Source organism: Tasmannia lanceolata, unplaced genomic scaffold (assembly GCF_043159265.1).
Source record: "Tasmannia lanceolata isolate RefF3 unplaced genomic scaffold, GAP_Taslan_0.1 ptg000008l, whole genome shotgun sequence".
Classification (NCBI taxonomy): domain Eukaryota; kingdom Viridiplantae; phylum Streptophyta; class Magnoliopsida; order Canellales; family Winteraceae; genus Tasmannia; species Tasmannia lanceolata.
The window spans coordinates 63,762,018-63,784,756 of NW_027518685.1; the positions used below are offsets into that span (position 1 = coordinate 63,762,018).

At 36.3% G+C, this 22,739-nt stretch overlaps 1 protein-coding gene and 1 long non-coding RNA gene across 5 annotated transcripts in view; one reads left to right on the forward strand and one right to left on the reverse strand.

Annotated features, from left to right (window-relative positions):
* UPL7 (ubiquitin-protein ligase 7) overlaps positions 1-3,205 on the reverse strand; it is a 54,773-nt gene extending 51,568 nt beyond the window's left edge. For both annotated transcript variants that reach the window (XR_013253273.1, XM_077389643.1), the window contains exons 1-2: positions 3,069-3,205; positions 2,765-2,890 (exon numbers count right to left, since the gene is read on the reverse strand). Coding sequence is in view for 1 of the 2 variants with exons in the window: in XM_077389643.1 (XP_077245758.1) it covers positions 2,765-2,890; positions 3,069-3,095 (153 nt within the window). In the remaining variant the exon portion in view is untranslated. The remainder of the gene's footprint in view (positions 1-2,764; positions 2,891-3,068) is intronic.
* Positions 3,206-6,566: 3,361 nt separating this feature from the next.
* LOC143885456 (uncharacterized) lies at positions 6,567-22,222 on the forward strand. 3 transcript variants are annotated; one of them, XR_013253276.1, is made up of 6 exons: positions 6,567-6,876; positions 7,335-7,433; positions 8,450-8,518; positions 9,736-9,790; positions 11,086-11,177; positions 21,885-22,222. It is a non-coding gene; the product is annotated as an uncharacterized LOC143885456 (long non-coding RNA). The 3 variants fall into 3 exon arrangements; XR_013253275.1 differs by lacking the exon at positions 21,885-22,222 and adding an exon at positions 17,619-17,949; XR_013253274.1 differs by lacking the exon at positions 21,885-22,222 and having other exon boundaries at positions 11,086-11,304.
* Positions 22,223-22,739: the final 517 nt, after the last annotated feature.

Below are 22,739 nucleotides of genomic sequence, written 5' to 3' on the forward strand. Positions count from 1 at the left end.
GCAGGTGAGATCATTCTCTTTTTTTCAGCTGCCTTATAGACCACTGTGCTTGCTGCCTTTTCCCTTTGATCAACCCTCTATCTACCATACTTTTTACCATAATTACCCTACCCTGGTTTTAGTTTCTTTGGACCCATTGTTGTATCATTTTGCATCATTTCAGCTTGTAGACATATTTTTATATCATTGTTACCCCTTATTTATAGATCTGAGCTAATTGTTGTAAATTTTAGTTGTTTTTTTTTTTTTGGGAATGTTTTGTTGTAAATTTTACTTTGCTCTGAATTTATCCCACCCAGAATTTATCTTGTTAATGAATTAAGTTAAAGGCGGACAAACATTGCAAAACCCTAGTAGTGATTTGATTATTTCTTGGATGTGTAATTTGTTCATGGATTGATTACGCTTATTTCACTGAAGAATAGACAATTTTATAAATCTCTCCTCAAAGAATCCGTGAACCCCGGGTTTGCATCACCTTTGAATCCAATAAAAGGGATGAAGCTATTTCACAGTATTTCTCATCTATATTGACCTCGTAGTCGCATGCTCGTCCATGGATCAATGATTCAAGACTTTACATTTCTTTCGGATGAGGAAATTTGTTTTTGAAGTCTTATTTCGCTACAGAGTAGAAAGAAGCTATGTTTTCCCTTCAAAAGAATAAGCCCTTTGGTCCTGACGAATATTCTATTGTTTCATTCCAAGAGTTATGGCAATTCTTAAATCGGAGATTATGATGGTGACGTAAGAAATGCAACAAATTTTTAGGAATTTAGCTTATTAGTCTAGTAGGTGAAGTAAACTAGGAGGGAAAGGATTGTGATAGGAAGCTCTACATGAGATTTCTCCCTAGGATCCAAAGGCGCTCCTTCTAAAGTTTGATAGTGAGAAATCTTTAGATCTAAAGGTTGTGGTGGTTGTCTAGCCTTTAGATGACCGTCCTTATCTCCACCATAGCCATGCCCAATCAAGCCTATAGGAGGAAGATTTGGGAAACTCTTGATCAATTCCCAAAGTAAGAGGCTACGACATGGAAAAGTTTCTTCTTGACCAGCACTGAAGAGGAAGACCGCTACCAGGAGCCATTTCACTATTAGGTATGATTTCAGGGGGGTATCATCATCCCACTTCTACAGCATGAAGTTTGCTTCCCGACTCTCTATGGCCAAAGGAAGTCATATTGGTCGCTGCCTCCATAGAGGGGCAATGAAATAGAAACAACCCACTTTCCCACTGCATTGATCGGCATTTTTTAAGTCTTGTCAGCTAAAGATACCACCTCCATTGAGAATATCATATGGTCGGTCCCATCCTTAGCCACCACAATTCGGGATCATCTTATATACCAGTAGCATGAACTCTAGAGGCTTTCATTTTCTCTGCAAAGGAGGGTGGAGAAGCTCTCACAGCTCTCGAAAAGCCTTTGTTTGTCAAGAAAATACAAATAAAAGAGAATGGAAACATCATATATATATATATATATATATATAGAGAGAGAGAGAGAGAGAGAGAGAGAGAGGAATAACCAACCACTTGCCTCTTAAGAACCACCTTGACAAAAAGTCAAAAACTACGTAGAAACAACAAACAACTGCAACACTCCAAAGTCACTCACTTGTGAGCTGTGATCACTTATTTAATATATCCACAAGACAAGGGCTCCAAAACAGAACTCTATTGTTAAAGCGTCTAGTCCAGGGTTCACGCTAGATGAGACCTCACTAAACAAATTAAAGATTATGCTCTATCACCATAAAGAATTTCTCTGTAAAGACTAAACAAAGTCGTCAGTGGATTCACATAGTTTCAGTTAGAGTTTGGTGATTAGGATTCTAAAGGAAAATATCTGTACCAAGACAATAATCCGTCCTTGTATTATACCCAAGACCTCATTTCATCTTTGAGTTGAATGAATGTTTCAGCCATGAAGCACTATTCCAGAATTCCCAATTCGTGAACTAAGTTTGGTGAACAAAACTCTACTTTCGTTTTTTGGTTTTCTATGGGAAAATATTCGTAGCAAGACAAGAATTTCATCCTTGTGTTTTACCCATGGACTCATTTCATCTCTGAGGTAAACAAATGTCTCAGTCATGAAGCATTGTTTCAGACTCCCCAATTCGTGAACTATAATCAAACAAACTAAAACTTACAATACCAAGCAAGCAAGCACTCCAATAGTCCTATGCAATTACAAGCAGAAGGCAGAACAGAAACTATCATTCATTCATCAGCACTATCCCTCATCAGACTTAAAAAAGTCGGCAATTACAAAGAATTAAGCAATAAATAAGGGAGATGATTTTTTTGCCCCCACTATAGGATAATGCGCCCCCCTTTTAACGTGAATTGTGGGCAGACTTTAACGCTTTTTTATGTCAAATCACGTTAAAAGGGGGGCGCATTATCCTTGGGGGGGGGGGGGGGGGGGGGGGGGGGGGATTGCAAAAAAATCATCAAACATAGCATTTACTCGCGAATATGTGAGGTATCACCCATGGATTGGGTTGAGATTCACCATTGGATCGTCTTGGTGGTAGATTAGGCAAGTTAATTAAATAAGGTAACCTAGATAAATTAGGCAACCAGATTAGATTAGCAATTAGGTTAATTGCGATTATTCTATCTTTATCTCTTTCCATCATTACTCCAAATCTTTCTATGTTTTATCTTCTGAGTGTTCTATATAAACACGCATTAGGCACTTTGTAATTCATCCAAGATTTAGCAAAAAAAAACCCTAATTTATCAGAGTACGCACCTGAATCAAGATTGCAGCGGCCGCAGCACGTCTCGTATAATTACGAAGCTCTCTCTCATTTGAAACCCTCTCAAGAAGAGCATCCCTTGTAATCTCCTTAGCACTAGCTCCCCTCAATGAGATTTTCTTAAACATCGAACATATGCAAATACAACAGATAAGAAGAAAATAATAACCACATAGATCAAAAATCAGAGAAGAGTTAAAAGTTTGACATCAACAGGATCGAATGACAGAATTTCTATAACAAATCGATTTCTTAGATTGGGAAAAATCAGTGTTTTGGATGAAGAGAAAAAATTACTTGGTGCTTTCGAGGAGCAGCAGCCATTGAATCATGGAGGAGCAGAGCACTGATCTTTCTGCCCTTTCGTCCAAATCCAAAAGAAATACGACGAGACTCCCAATAGAGTTTTACTAGTTATTATATTCACCTTGTCAATTCCAACCTCGTAATTACCTGCAATGGCCGTTAGGTTTTTATAATGACGGATGAATCCCTTCATGACCAAGACTAGATTATCATTAAAGATAGGGAGATGATAAACTCGCTCCCCCTATAGGATGATTCGCTCCTCTTTAAAGTGGATGGACGTCAAAAAAGCGTCAAAAAGCGTTCACTTTAACGCCTTTTGACGTTAATTCACTTAACGGGGGAGCGAATCATCCTGTAGGGGGTGCGAATTTATCACTCCCTTAGGATAATAATATAGACCAAGGCTAGATTGTGGTTAAAGATTATAATAATTAAGACTAGTTAGTCGTTAAAGATAGATAATATTAAATAATGATATTTGGATGATTCTATACTCTTTGATTATGAAATGGTGGTGACATCACGGGGAATATGCCAGCCTTGTGATATGGGTGACAAATCGGTATGGACAGTACGGACATATCATGGTCTACATAGGATAAGTTATCTACACACTAGCTTAAAATACAGTGGAGGGCATATTGTTTGGGTGATCCAAACCATTCATTTGATTAGCCCTCACATAGATAGGGTGTCCACAAAAAATCAGCTCCATAGGATCATCCCAACCCTACGATTTGTGGAGGTAAAATGGACGTGTATAAACCTTCACAAATCTGCTCATTTTTTGCCACCACGGTTTGAAGGGTTAGGATGACCCTATGAAGCTAATTTTTTGGGCACACCCTATCTATGTGAGGGCCCATCAAATGAATGCTTTGGATCACCCAAACAATGTGGGCCCCCACTATATTTTAAGCTGGTGTGTAGATAACTTATCTACACTTGTGTGTAGAAACCGTTTTCTCATATATATATATATATATATATATATATAAACAATGGTAAAACGGAATCCTGGAAACGTGGTTGCACCACATGGCACCCCTCCTCTACAAACGTAAAACTCTCTCAATAATCCCACGTACAAAAAATTGTTATATTTGGATTGTAGAAAAGATCTCACCATATCCCATTTTTTAGCAAAATTGTTTCTATTAGTCAATATCCTACGTATATTAGCAAAAGTGTTTCCATTAGTCAATATCCATGGAATGGCCTTTCAAATGAATGCTTCGGATCACCCCAAAAATGTGGGCCACATGAGTTTTTGAAGCAGCTGCTCAGATAAGCTATCTGAGCAACTATGCAGGAACATTATTCTCTCTCTCTCTCTCTCTCTCTCTCTCTCTCTCTCTCTCTCTCTCTCTCTATATATATATATATATATATATATATATATATATATATATATATATATATATATATATTATCTACTACTATAGCAGAAGAGAAAAGAAGAGAATTTTTTGAAATTTTTGAAAATTCTATGAGAATTACACATTACTTTTTTGACTTTTTTTAACAAATGCACCCATTCAACTCACATATTTTCAATCTTACCCCCTCCTTTATGCTTTTTAACAAAGGCACCCATTAAAGCCACATAGTTTCTATCTTACCCCCCTCCTTTATGGTTTTTTAATAAAAAATCTATAGGGTGATCTTAACCATTCGATTTAAGAGGAATTATGGAAACCTCTATAGATTGGAGGGCTAGGGGTCAGCCTATGGAAATGATTTTTGGGGCACAACCTATTTATGTTGTGTTCCATCACATGGACGGTTTCGATCAACCTATGACGTGGTCCCTATCCTTTATGGTTTTTTAATAAAAAATTTATAGGGCGATCTAAACCATCCGATTTAAGAGGAATTATGGAAACCTCTATAGATTGGAGTGCTAGGATCAACCTATGGAAATGATTTTTGGGGCACAACCTATTTATGTTGTGTTCCATCACATGGACGGTTTGGATCAACCTATGACGTGGTTCGTACAGTTCTTTGTCGGCCCATGGATTGCACGGGGTTTTTTACTGGTATATATATATATATATATATATATATATATAGAGAGAGAGAGAGAGAGAGAGAACGGTTCCTACACATATGTGTAGATAAGCTATCTACACACTAGCTTAAAATACAGTGGGGGCCACCTTATTTGGGTGATCCAAACCATTCATTTTTAAGGCCCTCACATAGATAGGGTGTCCACAAAAAATCAGATCCATAGGATCATCCTAACCATTCAAACTTTGGAGGCAAAAAATGAACTAATTTGTGAAGGTTTAAAGACATCCATTTTACCTCCACAAATCGTAGGGTTGGGATGATCCCTATGGATCTAATTTTTTGTAGACAACCAATCTATGTGAGGGCCTTTAAAATGGATGGCTTGGATCACCCAAACAATGTGGGCCACCACTGTATTTTAAGCTAGTGTGTAGAGAACTCTCTACACATATGTGTAGGAACCGTTTTCTCATAAGAAAAGAGAATAATTTTTTGATTTATTTCAAAATTCTCTCTCTCCCTCTCTCTCTCTCTCTCTCTCTCTCTCTCTCTCTATATATATATATATATATATATATATATATATATATATATATATATATATAGAGGAAACTGTTAGTGAGCTTAAGCTCACCAAACTTATGGTGAGCTAGCTTGCCCAATCACATGGGTCCCACATTTTGGGGAGTGATCCAAACCATTCATTTGCAAGGCCTTATCATAGATAGGGGGTGTACCAAAAATCAGCTCCATAGGATCATCCTAACCCCTCCATTTGTGGAGGACAAAAATGGGGCAGATTTGTGTCTGTCCATTTTTGTCCTCCACAAATGGAGGGGTTAGGATGATCCTATGGAGCTGATTTTTGGTACACCCCCCATCTATGTAAGGGACTTTCAAATGAATGGTTTGGATCATCCTAACAAAGTGGGCCCCCATGTGATTGGGCAAGCTAGCTCACCATAAGTTTGGTGAGCTTAAGCTCACCAACAGTTTCCTCATATATATATATATATATATATGAGAAAACGGTTCCTACACACATGTGTAGATAAGTTATCTACACACTAGCTTAAAATATAGTGGTGGCCACATTATTTGGGTGATCCAAACCATTCATTTTTAAGGCCCTCTCATAGATAGGGTGTCCACAAAAAATCAGATCCATAGGATCATCCTAACCATTCGAACTTTGGAGGCAAAAAATGAACTAATTTGTGAAGGTTTAAAGACATCAATTTTACCTCCACAAATCGTAGGGTTGGGATGATCCTATGGATCTGATTTTTTGTAGACACCCTATCTATGTGGGGGCCTTTAAAATGGATGGCTTGGATCACCCAAACAATGTGGGCCCCCACTGTATTTTAAGCTAGTGTGTAGAGAACTCTCTACACATATGTGTAGGAACTGTTTTCTCTATATATATATATATACTATAATTTTATGGTTTTTGCCTATACTGTTTTAGGGTTTTCTTGGGGTTCCAAGACTTATTTTCGATAGGTTAATTTCAGGGCATCCATTGATAGCAAGCAGAGGGAGGCAAGATCAATGGCCAATCTAACCTGAGAAGCTTCTCTATTGAATAGATTATTAAGTCTACTTTTTGTTATTTAATGAAGTACAGTGATGGGGATGTATGATTCTTTAAGTTGAATAATAGAATGGATTATCAGGTAGTTGACAGCACAAGGCCACTGGAAATTGAGATGGTGTTCGATAGAGGCAAACTTGGAATCGAGCAATCTGTTTGTTGTTGAGGCCTTCCCATGCGGTGAGCTTTTGATGTTGGTCTATGCTAATAGTGCCATAAATAGGATCTCCCCCGCCACTTTCTCGCTGTAAATGGGGTTTCTCTTCAATGCTTGGATTATGTCTTTTGTTAAGTTTTGCATAATCCATCTCCCATTTATTTTTTATTTTTGGTTTTGATTTGCTGTTGAGTTTCTACCATATGCTCTTATTTTATCTGCACTTGCTTCTTTTAAACTCTTTAAAAGAAAAGCACTCCTGCGTTTTCAAACTTTGTGGTGTTTTCAAAGTTTTTTTTATTCCATTCATTAGTTTGTTAAAAAAAAATCTTATATAGATAGTTTTTTTCAAGTAACAACTAAACAATAATAATATGTTTATATGCCATAGATTCAATCAATTTCAGCTTCCCTGCATCTTTTGTAATTACTATGTTCTGCTCGAGTGTGATATAGTGCAGTGCAAAATATATCGCTGCAGGAGAACTCAACCATGTCAAGGAGATCATCAAATGGGAGCATAATTACTTTCAACACCTTCAATACCTCTGTCGACATCCTAGACAGTGTTGTTGCATAGGTAATTCCATTGATTTTGCTCATAAATTGTTTGTGGCTTATTTCATTAAGCCCTTTTATTTGAAAAGGTGGGATTTCCCCGCAAATCTTCCTTATTTTATCTTTTTTTAATATTTTCGTTTATAAGATCGAAGATAATTTCTTTTCAATATTAAATTAGAGTCCATGCTCTTGAACCAAAGTTACCATGATTCAACAATTCAGGTCAAAATTTCTGTTTATCGCAGCAACAGATTGGGTTAAATGATGCAGAAGGAAATGACATGCAAAAGAAAATGAGAAGAGTAATGAGAGAGATATATTTGTTTTTATTGACCAGTGTTGTTTTTGGCAAATTTGTTGTATCAATCTATTGAGCAGTGTAAATCTTCTCCAAATATTTACGAATTTTGAAAGTTTACATAGAATGCTAGAAGATCTTAAGTGGAAAGTATGGAAGTAATGTTGAATGGTATGAAATAGAACATATTTCTTACATTTTTAGAGAGGGGAAGTCAAAAGTTGATATTTTCGCAAAACATGTCATAGGCTGTAATGGTTTAATGCTTTGTTTCTCTTAATGTTCTGCTTGCTCTGTTTAGTTAAATACCACAACAGCCATTCAAAAATAATAAGTTAAATACCACAACATTTTTTATGTTGTATATATGTATTTTAGATACAACATTTGGACAAATTTTAGTATACGGTTCCATTAAATTTGATGAGAAGTTGAATGTTCATGCATTTTTTCTCACTTTGGAAAGTCATTTGCACAAATTTTAGCATATTATTTTATTCAATTTGATTAGAAGTTAAATGTTGATGCTGGGGGAGTTTTGACAACAAAGTGGGGGGAAGTTCGGTCTTTTTTGAATGAAGCATATAGTTATTGTGGAAGTACAAGCACTAGAGAAGAATACACATTACTGGATTTTTGGTGGGCAATATTTGTTAATATAGAAACGTGAGAATTTTAATTTATTCTTTCACCAAATACACTATAATTTGGGAGGCGGTTGACTTCTTTGATGACAGGTATGCTGTGATGCATGCAAAGTTTTGGTTCGCGTAGAGTGTGACAACATCTGCAACAACGTTTTCAAGGTTTCACCTTCATGTTATTTGGACATCATAGCACAATAATCATAATCCTTGATGGTCAGACATATTTTAATTTGTTTATTTCATGTTTGGAAAAGATGAGATAGATTGCTTCCTTTGTTTCAGCTCTAGAAAGTAAATATTTTGTTTTAGTTTTTGTTTTTGTTTCTCTCTTGGTGTGGTCTTTGATGGTTTTGTTTTGTATAATTTTTATTCATAATAGCATAATTCGCAATGCCAGCATATTCTGGTCAATTCGTTGAGGCTCATTGCATTTAGGCCCATTATCTCTAATTTTATAGGCTTAAATAGTATGTGAATGGGGAATCAATGGGCAGAATAAAAGTTTGCCCAAAATGTGATAAATGAAGTTATTTTCTTTAGGTTTTCTTAAATTTTCTATTAAGGGTTATTGATTAGATGCAGTTTATTTTATTTTTATTTTTTTTGTACTTTTTTGTTTCAGCTTTTGGTCTTCTAGGAATGTTGTAGCAAGTAAAACCTTCCCCAAACAAGAATTCTGCCAAGAAGAAAACCCCATACTCGCCAATCATGTGAGAAGCGAGAAGGGATTCATGATCACAGTATTTTCATTTTACTTAAATGTGTAGCCATACTGTGGGAATTTCAGTTTTTTCTCTTCTTTTAGTGTACACTTACTAAAATGCCCTTAAATTACTGAAAATTATATAAACTTTCCCAAATCAAATGGATTATAGACACAAAATGCAGCATTCCCCTTTCTTTCTTAGGCTGCTAGCTTTTGGAGTAGAGTTTTCTCTATATTTTATTCACTCTGCTCTTCTCCTTCAATTGCCTTTTTTTTTGTTTGTTTTAACTTGACATTTTGTTACAAGATGAGCTTTGTAGACATGATTCCTTAATCAGTTGTACACCACCATGAACATGAACATATTTCCATATGTTGGATGCTAGATATTCATTAACAATAGTTGATCCTGAGAAATGAAAAAGGCTTCATAAATATTCATGTTTCCAAAGTTAGGCTCATCTCAATGTTCTGATTTTTATACTGTTTTGCAAATGACATTTTCACTTTAATTCATCTTGCGTGTTCATTGTTCTTTCTTACTTTTGAGGAAAATGTTATTGCTTTAGCTTTTGAATAAAATAAAATTTCATATAATATTTCAGGCTTTTCATACTGCACTTCATATTGTCTCCTACTCATACTATTTTCCTTCAATTTGGTGTAACAGGACATTAATCTAGAAGCTCCTTGCCATCTGAGTACATCAATACTGCAAGCATATTGTAAGATGGTGTAAATGACAATCACATCAGTGTCCTATTCTATACTATTTTTTTTTTTGGAGAATTTTCAATTTTGTTTGTTACAGCTACTTTTTCTAGCTTTTACTTTTACTCGATTCTGTTAAAGAGGTTTAAAATTTCTGTATTTCTATAGTTATTTTTTTTGTAATTTGATTCATCCTAGCACAGCAAAGCATTCATGGGCTTACATCTCATCAGTGAATTTCTCTATTCTCTATTTCTGTAGATATTTTTTTGCAGTTAGATTCATCCTATCACAGCAATGCATTCATGCACTATCCTTGCGCAAATATTAGATATTAGAGTACAGGTGCACGATCCTTTTGAGCCGACACTTAATAGATGAAAGCTGCACCTGGTGACCTTGCCTTTTGAGTTACATGTAGTTGTTGAGGGCAGAATGCTTTTTCGGTTTACATCTCATCAGTGACTCGGGGCTGTCATAGCATAACCTTCTCCAAAACAATTGTGCAATCACCTATTTCTCAGTGCTTCATTTCTTCGGTTTTTTCTTAGATGATACAATATTTCATTAAAAAAAAGGCAAATACAGGATAATGGGGAAGCCTTGCGACCAAGGGGTCGTCAATACAAGGAAGAACAAGCAAACAAAGAAACTAAGCTGGGAGGAAAAGCCCAGGCTTTTCTGATTTTCCTGAAAATTCTGTGGAATTTACACCTCAGCTGAAACAGATAAATGCCTTATATGCCCTCAAATTCACACTTTTCTGAGTTTTAAATACCTCATGTGTCCTCAAATTACACGCAGCTTCTGTGTATACATCAGAGATATTTTTGGCATCAGAGATATTTTTGTCAAATTTCTATTAGCTGATGTTGAGTTTTTTTGTAGAGTTGAACGAGGTCTTTACCAGACAATGCCCATCCTTCCAACAATCTCTACAAGCATGCCTGTCTTCCCATTCTTTTAAATTATTTTTCATTTCTTCATTTTTCAAGATGCTATTGAATTATCCTCCACCAGCAAAACATGTTCTTCAAGATTTTTTCTTTTTCCTTTTCTTTTTTGAAGATTTTTGCTGCCGATATGCCTATGAAAAAGAAGATGAAGACATTAAAAGTGAAAATTTATAGAAGTTGAAGATACTTTAAATCTCTGCAGAACAGGGAGTTTTACACCACTTCAACTTCCTAGAATTATTTTTTGTCTATTTAGGATTTGAGGTTGTTTTTTATTCTCAAATTGATATATGATCAATGATTTTTTTTCCTTTTGAGTTTCCTTTCATTTTAGTGCACCATATTTTCAACAGATTGGTTATAATGGAATATACTCTTGAACAATGCCAATGATCTTGATGCAACGAAGGAGATATCATCATTGGGGAAGCTTTCTCATCCAAAGGTTTGTCCAACCAGTTTTATTTTAATATTTCAATTTACTTCCATCTTTGTGTAGCCCGTTTTTCTCACAATCTATTGTATTCGGCCCACTATTATTTGTTTTCTCCTCAAATTAAGTGATTTCATTCTGCTTTTGGATGTTCTTTATAATAGTGGGATATATTTTTAACCTTTTCAGTTAGTTACAGATGAGAAGTTGGAAGAGGTAGGAAAAGGAAACCATAGACATGGAAAACCAGTTTTCGCATGGTAGCATTATTTTTATTTCAGTTCTTTCAAGTCATACTCTGTTCCACCTATAGAATTCTAAAGACAGCATTCCCTGCGTGAGATTTAGAAATATTCGGATTCCAGGAATTTTCTCTGTCCCTCTCTCTTTCTCATTCAATCTCACTTTGTTTTATTATAAATTTTTTTATGTATAGGCTAATCTGCCAATCTGTTTATTATAGAATTCTTCATTCCTTTATTTTACTCTCTATAAGATCAAATCTTTGAACCTAACTTTATAATTCTCCCATCCCTTCCTAAGCCAGATGGCTGCTTTCTCTTTCTTTGTTTTTCTCATCAAGCTAATACTTAACATTTAGGAAAAAAAACTAAAACATCTCCATTGGCCAGTCGATTTCTTTATTAAAATAGGCAAAATAATAGTCGGGATTTCTGCGTATAATTTATGCGCCTTTTCTTTGTTTAGGTTTATCTTCTACTCAACTGTGTAATACTGATTTCTAATCTCTATATTTACAAATATATCTTCCTTATGAATGTTTCCTCTTTCTTTTCTTTTCTTTTTAAGTTATAAAGCATTTTATTGAGCGCTCCGTGCATCGCACGGCGGGTCTTTACTAGTATATATTATAGCAGAAGAGAAATTAGAGAATTTTTTGAATATTTCCAAAATTCTGTGTGATTTACATGTCCATGTTTCATTTATTTACCATCTAGCCCTTTAATCTTATAGTTCATCCATATTACAGTCAAGGGTAAAATGGTCTATTCCTGAATCTCCTTTTTCCCACCTCCCACCTACTACACAGGAATAGATAATCTGCTGCAGATACACGTCCCACCTCCCACCTACTACAGATATTATCTCTCTCTCTCTCTCTCTCTCTCTACAACCCTATCTATTCTTTCCCCAAACCCATTTCCCTCTCCCTCCGAAATCCCTCTCCACCAAGGCGACAGATTTCTCTGATTTTTTCATCACACGGGTATCTTTCTCCCTCTGTTTCAACTTTCTTTTTTTGAATTTCTCTTATATCAAAATATTATTCGGGTTTGAACCATTCATCCTCTAAAACCAATTCTAGGGTTTGACACATGAAACATTTGTGCCTCTTTTGATTCTGGGGTTTCTTTTGTCTGCCATTCATGTGATCTTTACACAGAACAGGTCATCTTTGTTACTTCTCCCAACATTAATAACAGTCTATATATAGATAATAGCTTCGAAAACTAGCCCCAAAACTAAAATTCCCATCTACGGAAAATGGAACTGAAGGAAGAGCTTAAAGAGGAAAAGAGTAAAAAGAAATGCAGTCAAATCTTCAACAGTAGTATATAACAGCCTGTATTATGTTCTTTATAATCTGAAAAGCCAGACAATTCCAAGCTGCCCATGTGGTCGGAGGCTTCATCTTCTTCTACATTGGAGCCACCTCTGCTTCTGAGTTGCTCTGTTTTCTGTTCATACGTTTTGGTCATTTTGTTATAAGTCAGTTTCCATGTCCTATTGTGCTATCCATTACAAGACCTAATAGATAAATGGTTTAGATTGAACAAGTGGGCTCTATTTATACTATTAGTTGGTCATATTTTTCGGATAAAAATACGAGCATGCATCATATAACAACTCATATTTACAAGTTTCTTGAGGCATTTAGTTATTACTTTCTCTGTTTTCATTTACCAAAAAATTTGCTTCATCATAATATCTCCCCAAAAAAATTCACATAATAGTACATTTCCTGCTTTCAACCATATGTGTAATGCATATACCAATGGCAACAACAAAAAGACTTTGCTTAAAAAAAATGAATGGTACTGAGATTAACGAGTTGCCATCAACCATACACATGGCGACATGTTTAGATGCATATGGACATCATTACCCAGTCCATCATTGACAGGCCTCCAAAATTGCGGCTTATTTTCAAATAATTATTTTTTTTAAATGATTCGGAAATCAAATTACTTTAATTTAATCATAGTTACAAATGGGATTTTAAATCTATTTAGAAACCATTAACTATATCATTTCTAGGATTATATATATGGAGAGAATGACATTCATGGATTTTAGGTTTTGCAGTTCTTGATTGCTTCTGATATTTTTGCCAACAAATTTTATGGATTACAAAATCGGGTGTGTGCACCAATGGAACAATACTTAATCTCCAATTATTCTCATTATTTTTCTACAAGTGTGCTCTCTTCATACAATTGGTATCCAAGTAGTTATTTTTATTGAGTTAGGGAAGTTCTGCAAGAAGTGAGGTGGCATGCTATTCTTATTGTATTAATTAGTTACTACAAATTAGAATTTTTAAATGCCATTTTGATAGAAAAGATTATGATGATTAAATCCCGATCAATTCCGAGTTTTAGTGCCTCATTGAATGCCACAAAAATAAGCCTTTATTTTGCAAATGATTGTGACAGAAATTTTGAAAATAGCCTCATCAAATCTATTTAGCCCCAAAGATTTGTAGCTTTTTTTTTTTTAATTTGATGATTTGAGATGATTGATTTAAATATGTTTGTCGCTTCTGTGCATCGCACGGGATTTTTTATGGAAACCTCTATAGATTGGAGGGCTAGGATCAGCCTATGGAAATGATTATTGGGGCACAACCTATTTATGTTGTGTTCCATTATATTATATATATATATATATATATATATATATATATATATATATATAAATATAATTTTTTGATTTATTTCAAAATTCTGTCAATTTAACACATCAACATAGTGGTTTTTTACTGTTTAATGCCCTTGCCATATGTATGTCCAAACTAACTATGTGAGGGTAAACAAGTCATTTTATTATTTCCCCCCTACTTTTTTAACATGAATGTGTTACGAAAGTCAACATTGGCAGCCTTTCTATATGCAAAATTACGAAAAGTTTGTAGTAATTACATTATATTACGAATTCCAGACACCTTTAAAAATATTGACGAATTCCGGGAACCTTAAGAGGAACAACAATTTCGGACACCTTTAAAAACATTGACGAATTCCGGGCACCTTAAGAGGAACAACAATTATGGAAACCTCTATAGATTGGAGGGTTAGGATCACCCTATGGAAATGATTTTACGGGCACAACCTATTATTGTTGTGTTCCATCACATGGACGGTTTGGATCAACCGATGATGTGGTCTGTACAGTTCTTTGTCGGCTTGTGCATCGCACGGGGTTTTTTACTAGTGTGTATATATATATATATATATATATATATATATATATATATATATAGAGAGAGAGAGAGAGAGAGAGAGAGAGAGAGAGAAGTGTTCCTACACGATCGTGTAGGAAAGTTTCCTACTCCGCCGGCTTAAAACACAGTGGGGGTCCACATTGTTTGGGTGATGCAAACCATTCATTTTGATGGGCCTTCACATAGATAGGGTGTACCCAAAAAATCAGCTCCATAGGATCATCCCAACCCTTCAATTTGTGGAGGTTAAACTGGACGGGTATAAATCTTACACCATAGGTTGTATGCCAAAAATCATTTCCATAGGATAATTACAACCCTCCAATCAATAAATGTTTCCTAAATATGCCGTTCCTCTATAGACTGCATGGCTAGGATCATCGCATGGAAATGCGTTTTTTGGGAACATCCTATTTACGATGTGGCCCATCAATTGGACGGTTTGGATCATCTTATGGTGTAAGTTATACAATACTTTTTTTTTAATAGGGAGTGTAAGAAATATGTTTTTGGTTTGCAAGCTTTGTCACAAAATTCTTGTTACAATATATATGGTGTAAGCCCATGTAGTGAACTATTTTTTAATAAGCCGGTAGGGGTCCCCACAAAACCCCAACTTACCTATCAAAAATTGGAGTGAATATTTTACCGCCTACACCATAGGATGATCCAAACCGTTTATTTGATCATTTTGAAATGATGATCGCATCCCTACAATCTATAGATAAATGGCATAATTTGGAAACCCCGCAACTGTGTTGGGATCATCCTATGGAAATGATTTTTGGCATACAACCAATGGTGTAAGTCCGTACAATCAAGTATTTTTCAAAAGAATCATACGCCTTGTATCATAGGATGATCCAAACCGTCCATTTAATGGAGCTCGCAGCTTCCGTTTTGAAGCTGAGTGGTGTCCTCCCCTCCCTAATACCTAATACTTAGTTCCGTCTATGGAGCCTAAAGCTTCAACCATGGCATGGCAGTAAGCAGTAAGTTGGCCTAAATTGATTGTTCCCAAAAAATAATTACATATGATAATTCCATGCCCTTCTTTTAGAAAAACTTCCTACTGTATCCTATTAGCTGGGGGCATTTAAGTCATTTTGATGCTAGAAGTTTCTCGGAATGAGAAATGATTTGAGGGTACAATCGTCAAATGCATACGAAAAGTACCAACATATGGTACTTGTCTATGACAATTACGAAAAAAAACTACCAAAAAGAGGTATAGACATATGACAATGACGAAAAAACTACGTTATATGACGCATTCGAGACAAGTTACAAAATATTGACGGATGCCGAGCACCTGAAGAGGAACAACAATTATGGAAACCTCTATCGATTGGAGGGCTACGATCAGCCTATGGAAATGATTTTACGGGCACAACCGATTGATGTTGTGTTCCATCACATGGACGGTTTGGATCAACCTAGAACCCTCTATAGATCGAAGGGTTATGATCAACCTATGAAAGTTATTTTTAGGGCACAACCTATTTAGGCAGTGGTCCATCTAATGGACGGTTTGGATCATCCTATGGTACGGGCCATACCGTACATTTTAACAAAGTGAGGAGTGCGATCATCAAAATACGGTGAGTAGTGCCATTATAAAATATGGCAGTGAGGACATTAGCACTATATATAATTTGAAACCATCGATGTTCTTGGATATTCCCACGCGGGTCGGGTTCAACCTGAATTTGGGTTGGGCCGGGTTAAGATTTTTCACAAATCGGGTTGGGTTGGGAAAAATCAACCCGAATTGGAAATCGGGTCGGGTTGGGTTGTCGGGCAACCCGACCCGACCCGAAACCCGAATTTGGGTTCCATCTGAAGAAGTTATGCATATGTGTTTTTCTTTTTCAACATTGAAATAGTCTCCACAGTCCACAATGGACGGTTTGGATAATCCTATGGTGCAGGCCATACCGTACTTTAATCAAGTGAGGACTGTGATCTTCAAAATATAGTACTGCGGATAACATTTCCCTTTGTTAATTGTTGGTCCCTGTTTGTTTTGGATTTTCAAAACTGATTGTGAGTTAAAAACTGATTATTGATGACTCACTATTGGTTCCCAAAATCCAAAATAACCCGGCTTGAGTTGAGGTGGTCAACAATTGGTACCATATCAAATTGGGTCAACCCGACCCAACCCAGCCCGAATTGGAAATCGGGTTGGGTCGGGTTGAACCCAGCCGGTTTGGACATCGGGTTGGGTCGGGTTGGGTTTGAAAAATGGGTTCCTCGGGTTGGCATCAACCCGACCCGAGTTACACCCCTAGCGATGACGAAAAAACTATTTTTCCTTATTCACTATGTGAGGGTCAAATTACGGAAAGTTTGATATTACGAATGCAGGACACCTGTAAAAATATTGGCGAATTCTGGGCACCTTAAGAGGAACAACAATTATGGAAACCTCTATAGATTGGAGGGCTAGGATCAGCCTATGGAAATGATTTTACGGGCACAACCTATTTATGTTGTGTTCCATCACATGGACGGTTTGGATCAACCTATGTTGTGGTCTGTACAATTCTTTGTCGGGCCGTACATCGCACGTGGCCCTTGCCTTCAATGCTGCAATGTCCATGCCATTTCACTAAGTCGGATTTCTCTAGGGTACTTTCGCCATTTCACTGCTGCAATGTCCCTGCCATTTGCCATGTTATTTGTGGGAATTCTTATTTCTGTATATTTTTTTATTTCTCAGTCGGAAATCCTGATCAGGTGCCTATGGTTTTCAAAAGAAAATCCGTATAGACTGTATAATATCTATTCTAACTTGATTTACATTTTATTTTTATCAATCTTAGTAGGTAAAATTGTTACTAAGAGCCGAGTCTCTCCGATTTTTATCAATCTAAGTTGGATTTCTATTACTAAGAGCTTCGGGAAGAGTTGTGCGTGTTCTGCTGATGTTTTGAAATAGGGTTTGGAGATTTTTATCATGCTTTTTGTTCTTTGGTTTTTAGAAACCGCTAGATAGCGAGATCTTATTCGGTGGTGGAAGCTGGCAATTGAAGAATTACATGTTGATAGGTTGCTGAAATGATAGAATTAGGTTCTGCTGGAACTATCATTTTTATAGATTCGAAACTTGATGCAGATTTGCTTAGGTTTGTGATATGTATATGATATGTATATGATATGTTTACAGTTTTATCTCTTTGCCTCTCAAACACTCTCTCCTCCTTGCAAAAAAATATCCCCTTTCTTTCAAGAACAATGCTGAATTGAAGGGAGCCTCTGAAAAAACTCAGTTTCAGGCAAAGATTCGATCCATGCCACCCCACAAAATTTATTTCTTGCTCCAATAAATCAGAGAAGTTTATTTGTTCTTTCAAAGAAATTTTTTCCCTGTTTCTTCTACTAATTGATCATGTTGTCATTTCTTTGATTATTCTAATATAAAATTTCTTCTGAAATTAACAATAATTACGTAGTAATATTGGACAATATTTTAAAAAAGTTAAACTAATTCATTAATAAATATTGAAATAAACAAATTGTAAAATACCTTAGTGGCACGTGCATATTTTACTAGTAAATAAATAAAACCAATGTTAGACTTTTAGGGTAGGCCAAAACAAAATATATCAAATGCAACTCCTTTTATTTTAAACATTTTCATTCATCAAAAACATGATATTTTGTAGCAACCCTAATCAGAGTATTATCATGGTGTGAGTTCGAGCTTGAGGTTTCTCATTGACAAAATCCAAAGAATACCACCTGTAATTTCCCATTCAAGCAAAATACACACACAAATGAAAATGCCAGTTTAGGTGTCCCCGTACTCTTCTCTAGAGAAATAAATACCAATAGCACCGAGGTCCCAATTATCAAATGCAAAATCTGAGAGTTGTTGTGTGTTACATGTGAATGATTTCCAGGGGAGTTTTTTTTTTTAAAAGATGAAATAAAAGAGACCCCAACCTTTCCCTACTGCAAATACCCAATAGATGTTTACTGTAGAAGACAGAAGACAAATACAGGCGAATGATTTCCAAGGGGGAGTTTTAAAAAAAAAAGATAAAAAGATGAAGAGAAAGAGACCCAAAAATTCTCTATTCAGATGCAACAAACAATTAAAAAGAAAAATATTATTAGGGGTATTGCAACCCTAGACAGCTTCAGATGGAACAAAATATGATTAGGAGGGGTTTTGAAACCCTTTACAGTGAAGAAGAGAACCCAAAATTAGGGAACAAAAGGAAAGGGGACACCTCAAAATCAAATGAAAAAAAAAAAGATTTGCTTTACGGAGGAAGATGGGTTGCGAAACAGGAAGCGGATTTGGGGAAGATGGGTTCAAAACTTTAGCCTCTTCACTGCAGAAGGTAGAAAATTCAGGAAAAAAAAATGATGGAGTGAGAGAGACGACAAGTAAAAAGAGACTTTTGTTTTCTCCTCTGCTATATGCAGAGATAAAAAACGACGTGTCTAGAGAGGGCAAAACTACCCGTACGAAAGGTCAATTTTACCCTTGCATATAGAGTTATGGTAGACATTTGGTGAGGGCATTAAACGTAAATACAAACGACCTTGACGTGTTAAATTGTGAGATTTTACAAAAAAAATGAAAAAATTCTTCCCGTTTCTCTTCTGCCTGAGAAAAAGTATAGGGGAGAAAAACTGGGGATGGCAAGAACTGTTGGTGCGCTTAAGCGCCCAATCACATGGGTCCCACATTTTATGTGGTGATCCAAACCATTCATTTGCAAGGCCCTATCGTAGATAGGGGGTGTACCAAAAATCAGCTCCATAGGATCATCTTAACCCTCCATTTGTGGAGGTAAAAAATGGGCAGATTTGTGGATAAACAAGATCTGTCCATTTTGACCTCCACAAATGGATGGGTTAGGATGATTCTATGGAGCTGATTTTTGGTACACCCCCCATCTATGTAAGGGCCTTTCAAATGAATGCTTTGGATCATCCTAACAAAGTGGGCCCCCATGTGATTGGGCGCTTAAGCTCACCATAAACAGTTTCCTCATATATATATATATATATATATATATATATATATATATATATATATATATATATATATATATATATATAGCAGAAGAGAAAATGTGAGAATTATTTGAATTTCTCCCAAAATTCGAATAGAATTACACATCACTTTTTTTAACTTTTTTTTAACAAAGGCACCCATTCTACACACATATTTTCAATCCTACCCCCTCTTTTATGCTTTTTTAACAAAGGCACCCATTAAAGCCACATAATTCAATCATACCCCCCCTCCTTTATGCTTTGTTAAAAGAAAAATTGGACAAAGTTAACATAGTGACGTTTTTTCTTTGCAAAATTACAGATTGGGTATATATGTTACATAATACTACGGATTTTTGTGAACGTATTACATAATACTACGGATTCAGGACGCCTTTCAAAATATTGACGAACCCAATTATTTTTTAATACAGAACGTCTTCATTTAGTACATAATGCTACGGATTTCGGCCACCTTTCAAAATATTCCGGGTCCCACTCGAATGCATGGGTTTGGCTATAGATGGTGCGTGAGACCTACCTGTCAAAGCATGAGTGTGAAATACTCCACCGCATCAGATGGGAAAGTGATTAACCATTTATATTTTTCTCACCCCGTGCATCGTACGGGTGTTTTTACTAGTGTGTCTATATATATATATATATATATATATATATATATATATATATATATATATAGAGAGAGAGAGAGAGAGAGAGAGAGAGAGAGAGAGAAACTTACAAATGCATCTGTGAGTCCAAGCCGATGAAAGGGAAAGGTACCTATTTGAGAAGTTGGGCCCTGGGGTAATATGTGTTCCACTCAGTAATTGATGTGTCCGTATCAATCTCCCATGGTTGAAAAGGGCCCGCCCTCAACATCGGATGATCATCACCATCATCTCATAATATGCTTCCAAATCAGTTACATTAAAAGATGTAGAAACTCCCACCGGGTAAATCAATGATGTAAGCATTCTCACCAATATACTTGACCACTTGAGTACTCAAAACAGATCATCGGTTCAATCTTGCAACTTGCCATGATTTTCGGCAACCTGTTTGGCGTGTAGGGATCCTCGCATCGCAAGGATTTCTGCAAGATTCATGTTGGCCGACACCGTTTAGAGGGAGGATAAAAGGAAAGTTAAAAACGAGTGCTCCAAGTATCCTGAGGCGAAACATGGAGTTTTTGGGACAAAATCGTATAAAAAGGGAAAATCGTGTGTTTTGGAGAGAAAAAAATCTCCGAATTGCGGTTTTGGTTTTCAAAAAGGGTTTTTAGGACATGATTTCACCCCGAATGACTTGTTTTGGTGTAAAAACTTTAACCATGAAATAATCACGATTGTGAAGTAATAGCACATGGGGATTAGGAATCTTGCACATAAAAGAAACCTTGATCAACACCTATTTTAAGTGACTCGACCTCCTATATCAACGTTCTTCTCATGTTTTATGCACTCACATATTATCCATGTTTTGGTGAATAATGCTTGTGGTTTTATTCTTAATTGGAAACATGTTTTGGTTATTGTAAAACCATGGATCAAGCATTGGCAGGTTGTTCTGCATGGTTGTGATACTGTGATACTACGATATTCTCATGGAAATGTTTAGGTCCGATTGGACCGTAGTGCTTTGAATCATTCTTGTATGCCCTGATTCAAACTATGTTATGGTGCCCCCTTTATCTCTGCCAATAGGAGTTGTGAAACTAGTACGTGGTCACGATTGATCGGTCCACTACCTTGCCCAGCACGAGTTGTGAAATTGGAACTTACCTCGTCCAGTGGGGGTTGTGAAACTGGTCGTGACCACGTCAGACCGATTGCCAACCTTGTCTAGTAAGTGATGTGAAACTAGAGATTAATCATCTGTCACCAGGGATGTGACAGTGACCATTATTTAACTAATGAGTAAATGGAAGACTTTAAGGCTTTCTTACGTCAATTCACGTTAAAGGGGTGCAAATTATCTTACGTGGGATTCAGAATTGTAGAAACAAAGTTTTACGGTCGACTGGATATTAGGTGCCGTTCCAGTCTAAATAGGGCCGCAACGTGACTGCTAAAAGAGCCTTTCTTTAATTGAAAAAAACGCAAATAATTTGATTGGCTAACACAACTCCAGCCAATATAGTTTCTCTAATTTTCCTCCATTATATATATTAGACCTCCTTTAGGATTTCATTTAGGTTCAGCAACTTATTTTTGTACACATTAATCACACAGGTGAGAATATCTGTTCAACATGGGCAAGAATCTGATCGGCAGATACAATAGCATCCAATTACAGATGGAAGGGGAAGGGTTGATTTTGGGTCAGAGGCGAAACCCAATCCTATATAATGGGTAGCTAAAGCAATTTTGCATTCCCTTTTTCAGAAGAGAAGTGCCACTTGGTATGAATTAAATGAATAAGACAATCACCTATCAGATAGCTCCACTCCCTTGAAAAAGAGGAGACTCAAGGCTTCTGTGTACAACTGCCTAGACAACCCATTTTCTCTATTTTTGTACAATTTCTGTATATTCATTCACATGACAGGCACTCCTCACCTAAGGCCCTGCTTGTTTTTGGCCGATCCCGGGCAAAAAAACTATGACTCATTCTGGAGTACAAGAACAGGTTGAAGCAACATGTAGAATTGGACCGAAATCACATCTCCGGCTAGCGTCAAAGATTCCACAACAGATTATTTGACTTAAAACTAAGTCCAAAATCAATCATCAAAATCCAAGGCAAACAGGGCCTATCTTCACTAAGATAAACATACTGTTGAGTGTGCATTCTTAGTCCATCTTCAGCTGGGATAAACGCACTGTTTGCTTGGCCCATGAAACCATGGCTTGCTTTCCACTCCATCTTCAACATAGATGTAAGGCATATCAGGTTGAGCCGCCCACTATGTGGATGGACTAACAATAAAATAAGGGGACTGAACCATCTTAGCCAATAAGCTCAAAACAAATAGAAAATCAGGCTGGAATCAGAAAATTTTTAGTCAAATTTCTATATTTGCTGATGATGCATCCCAACAATTTCTGTCTTCAACTAGCAGAAATCTCTCTCTCTCTCTCTTCGCG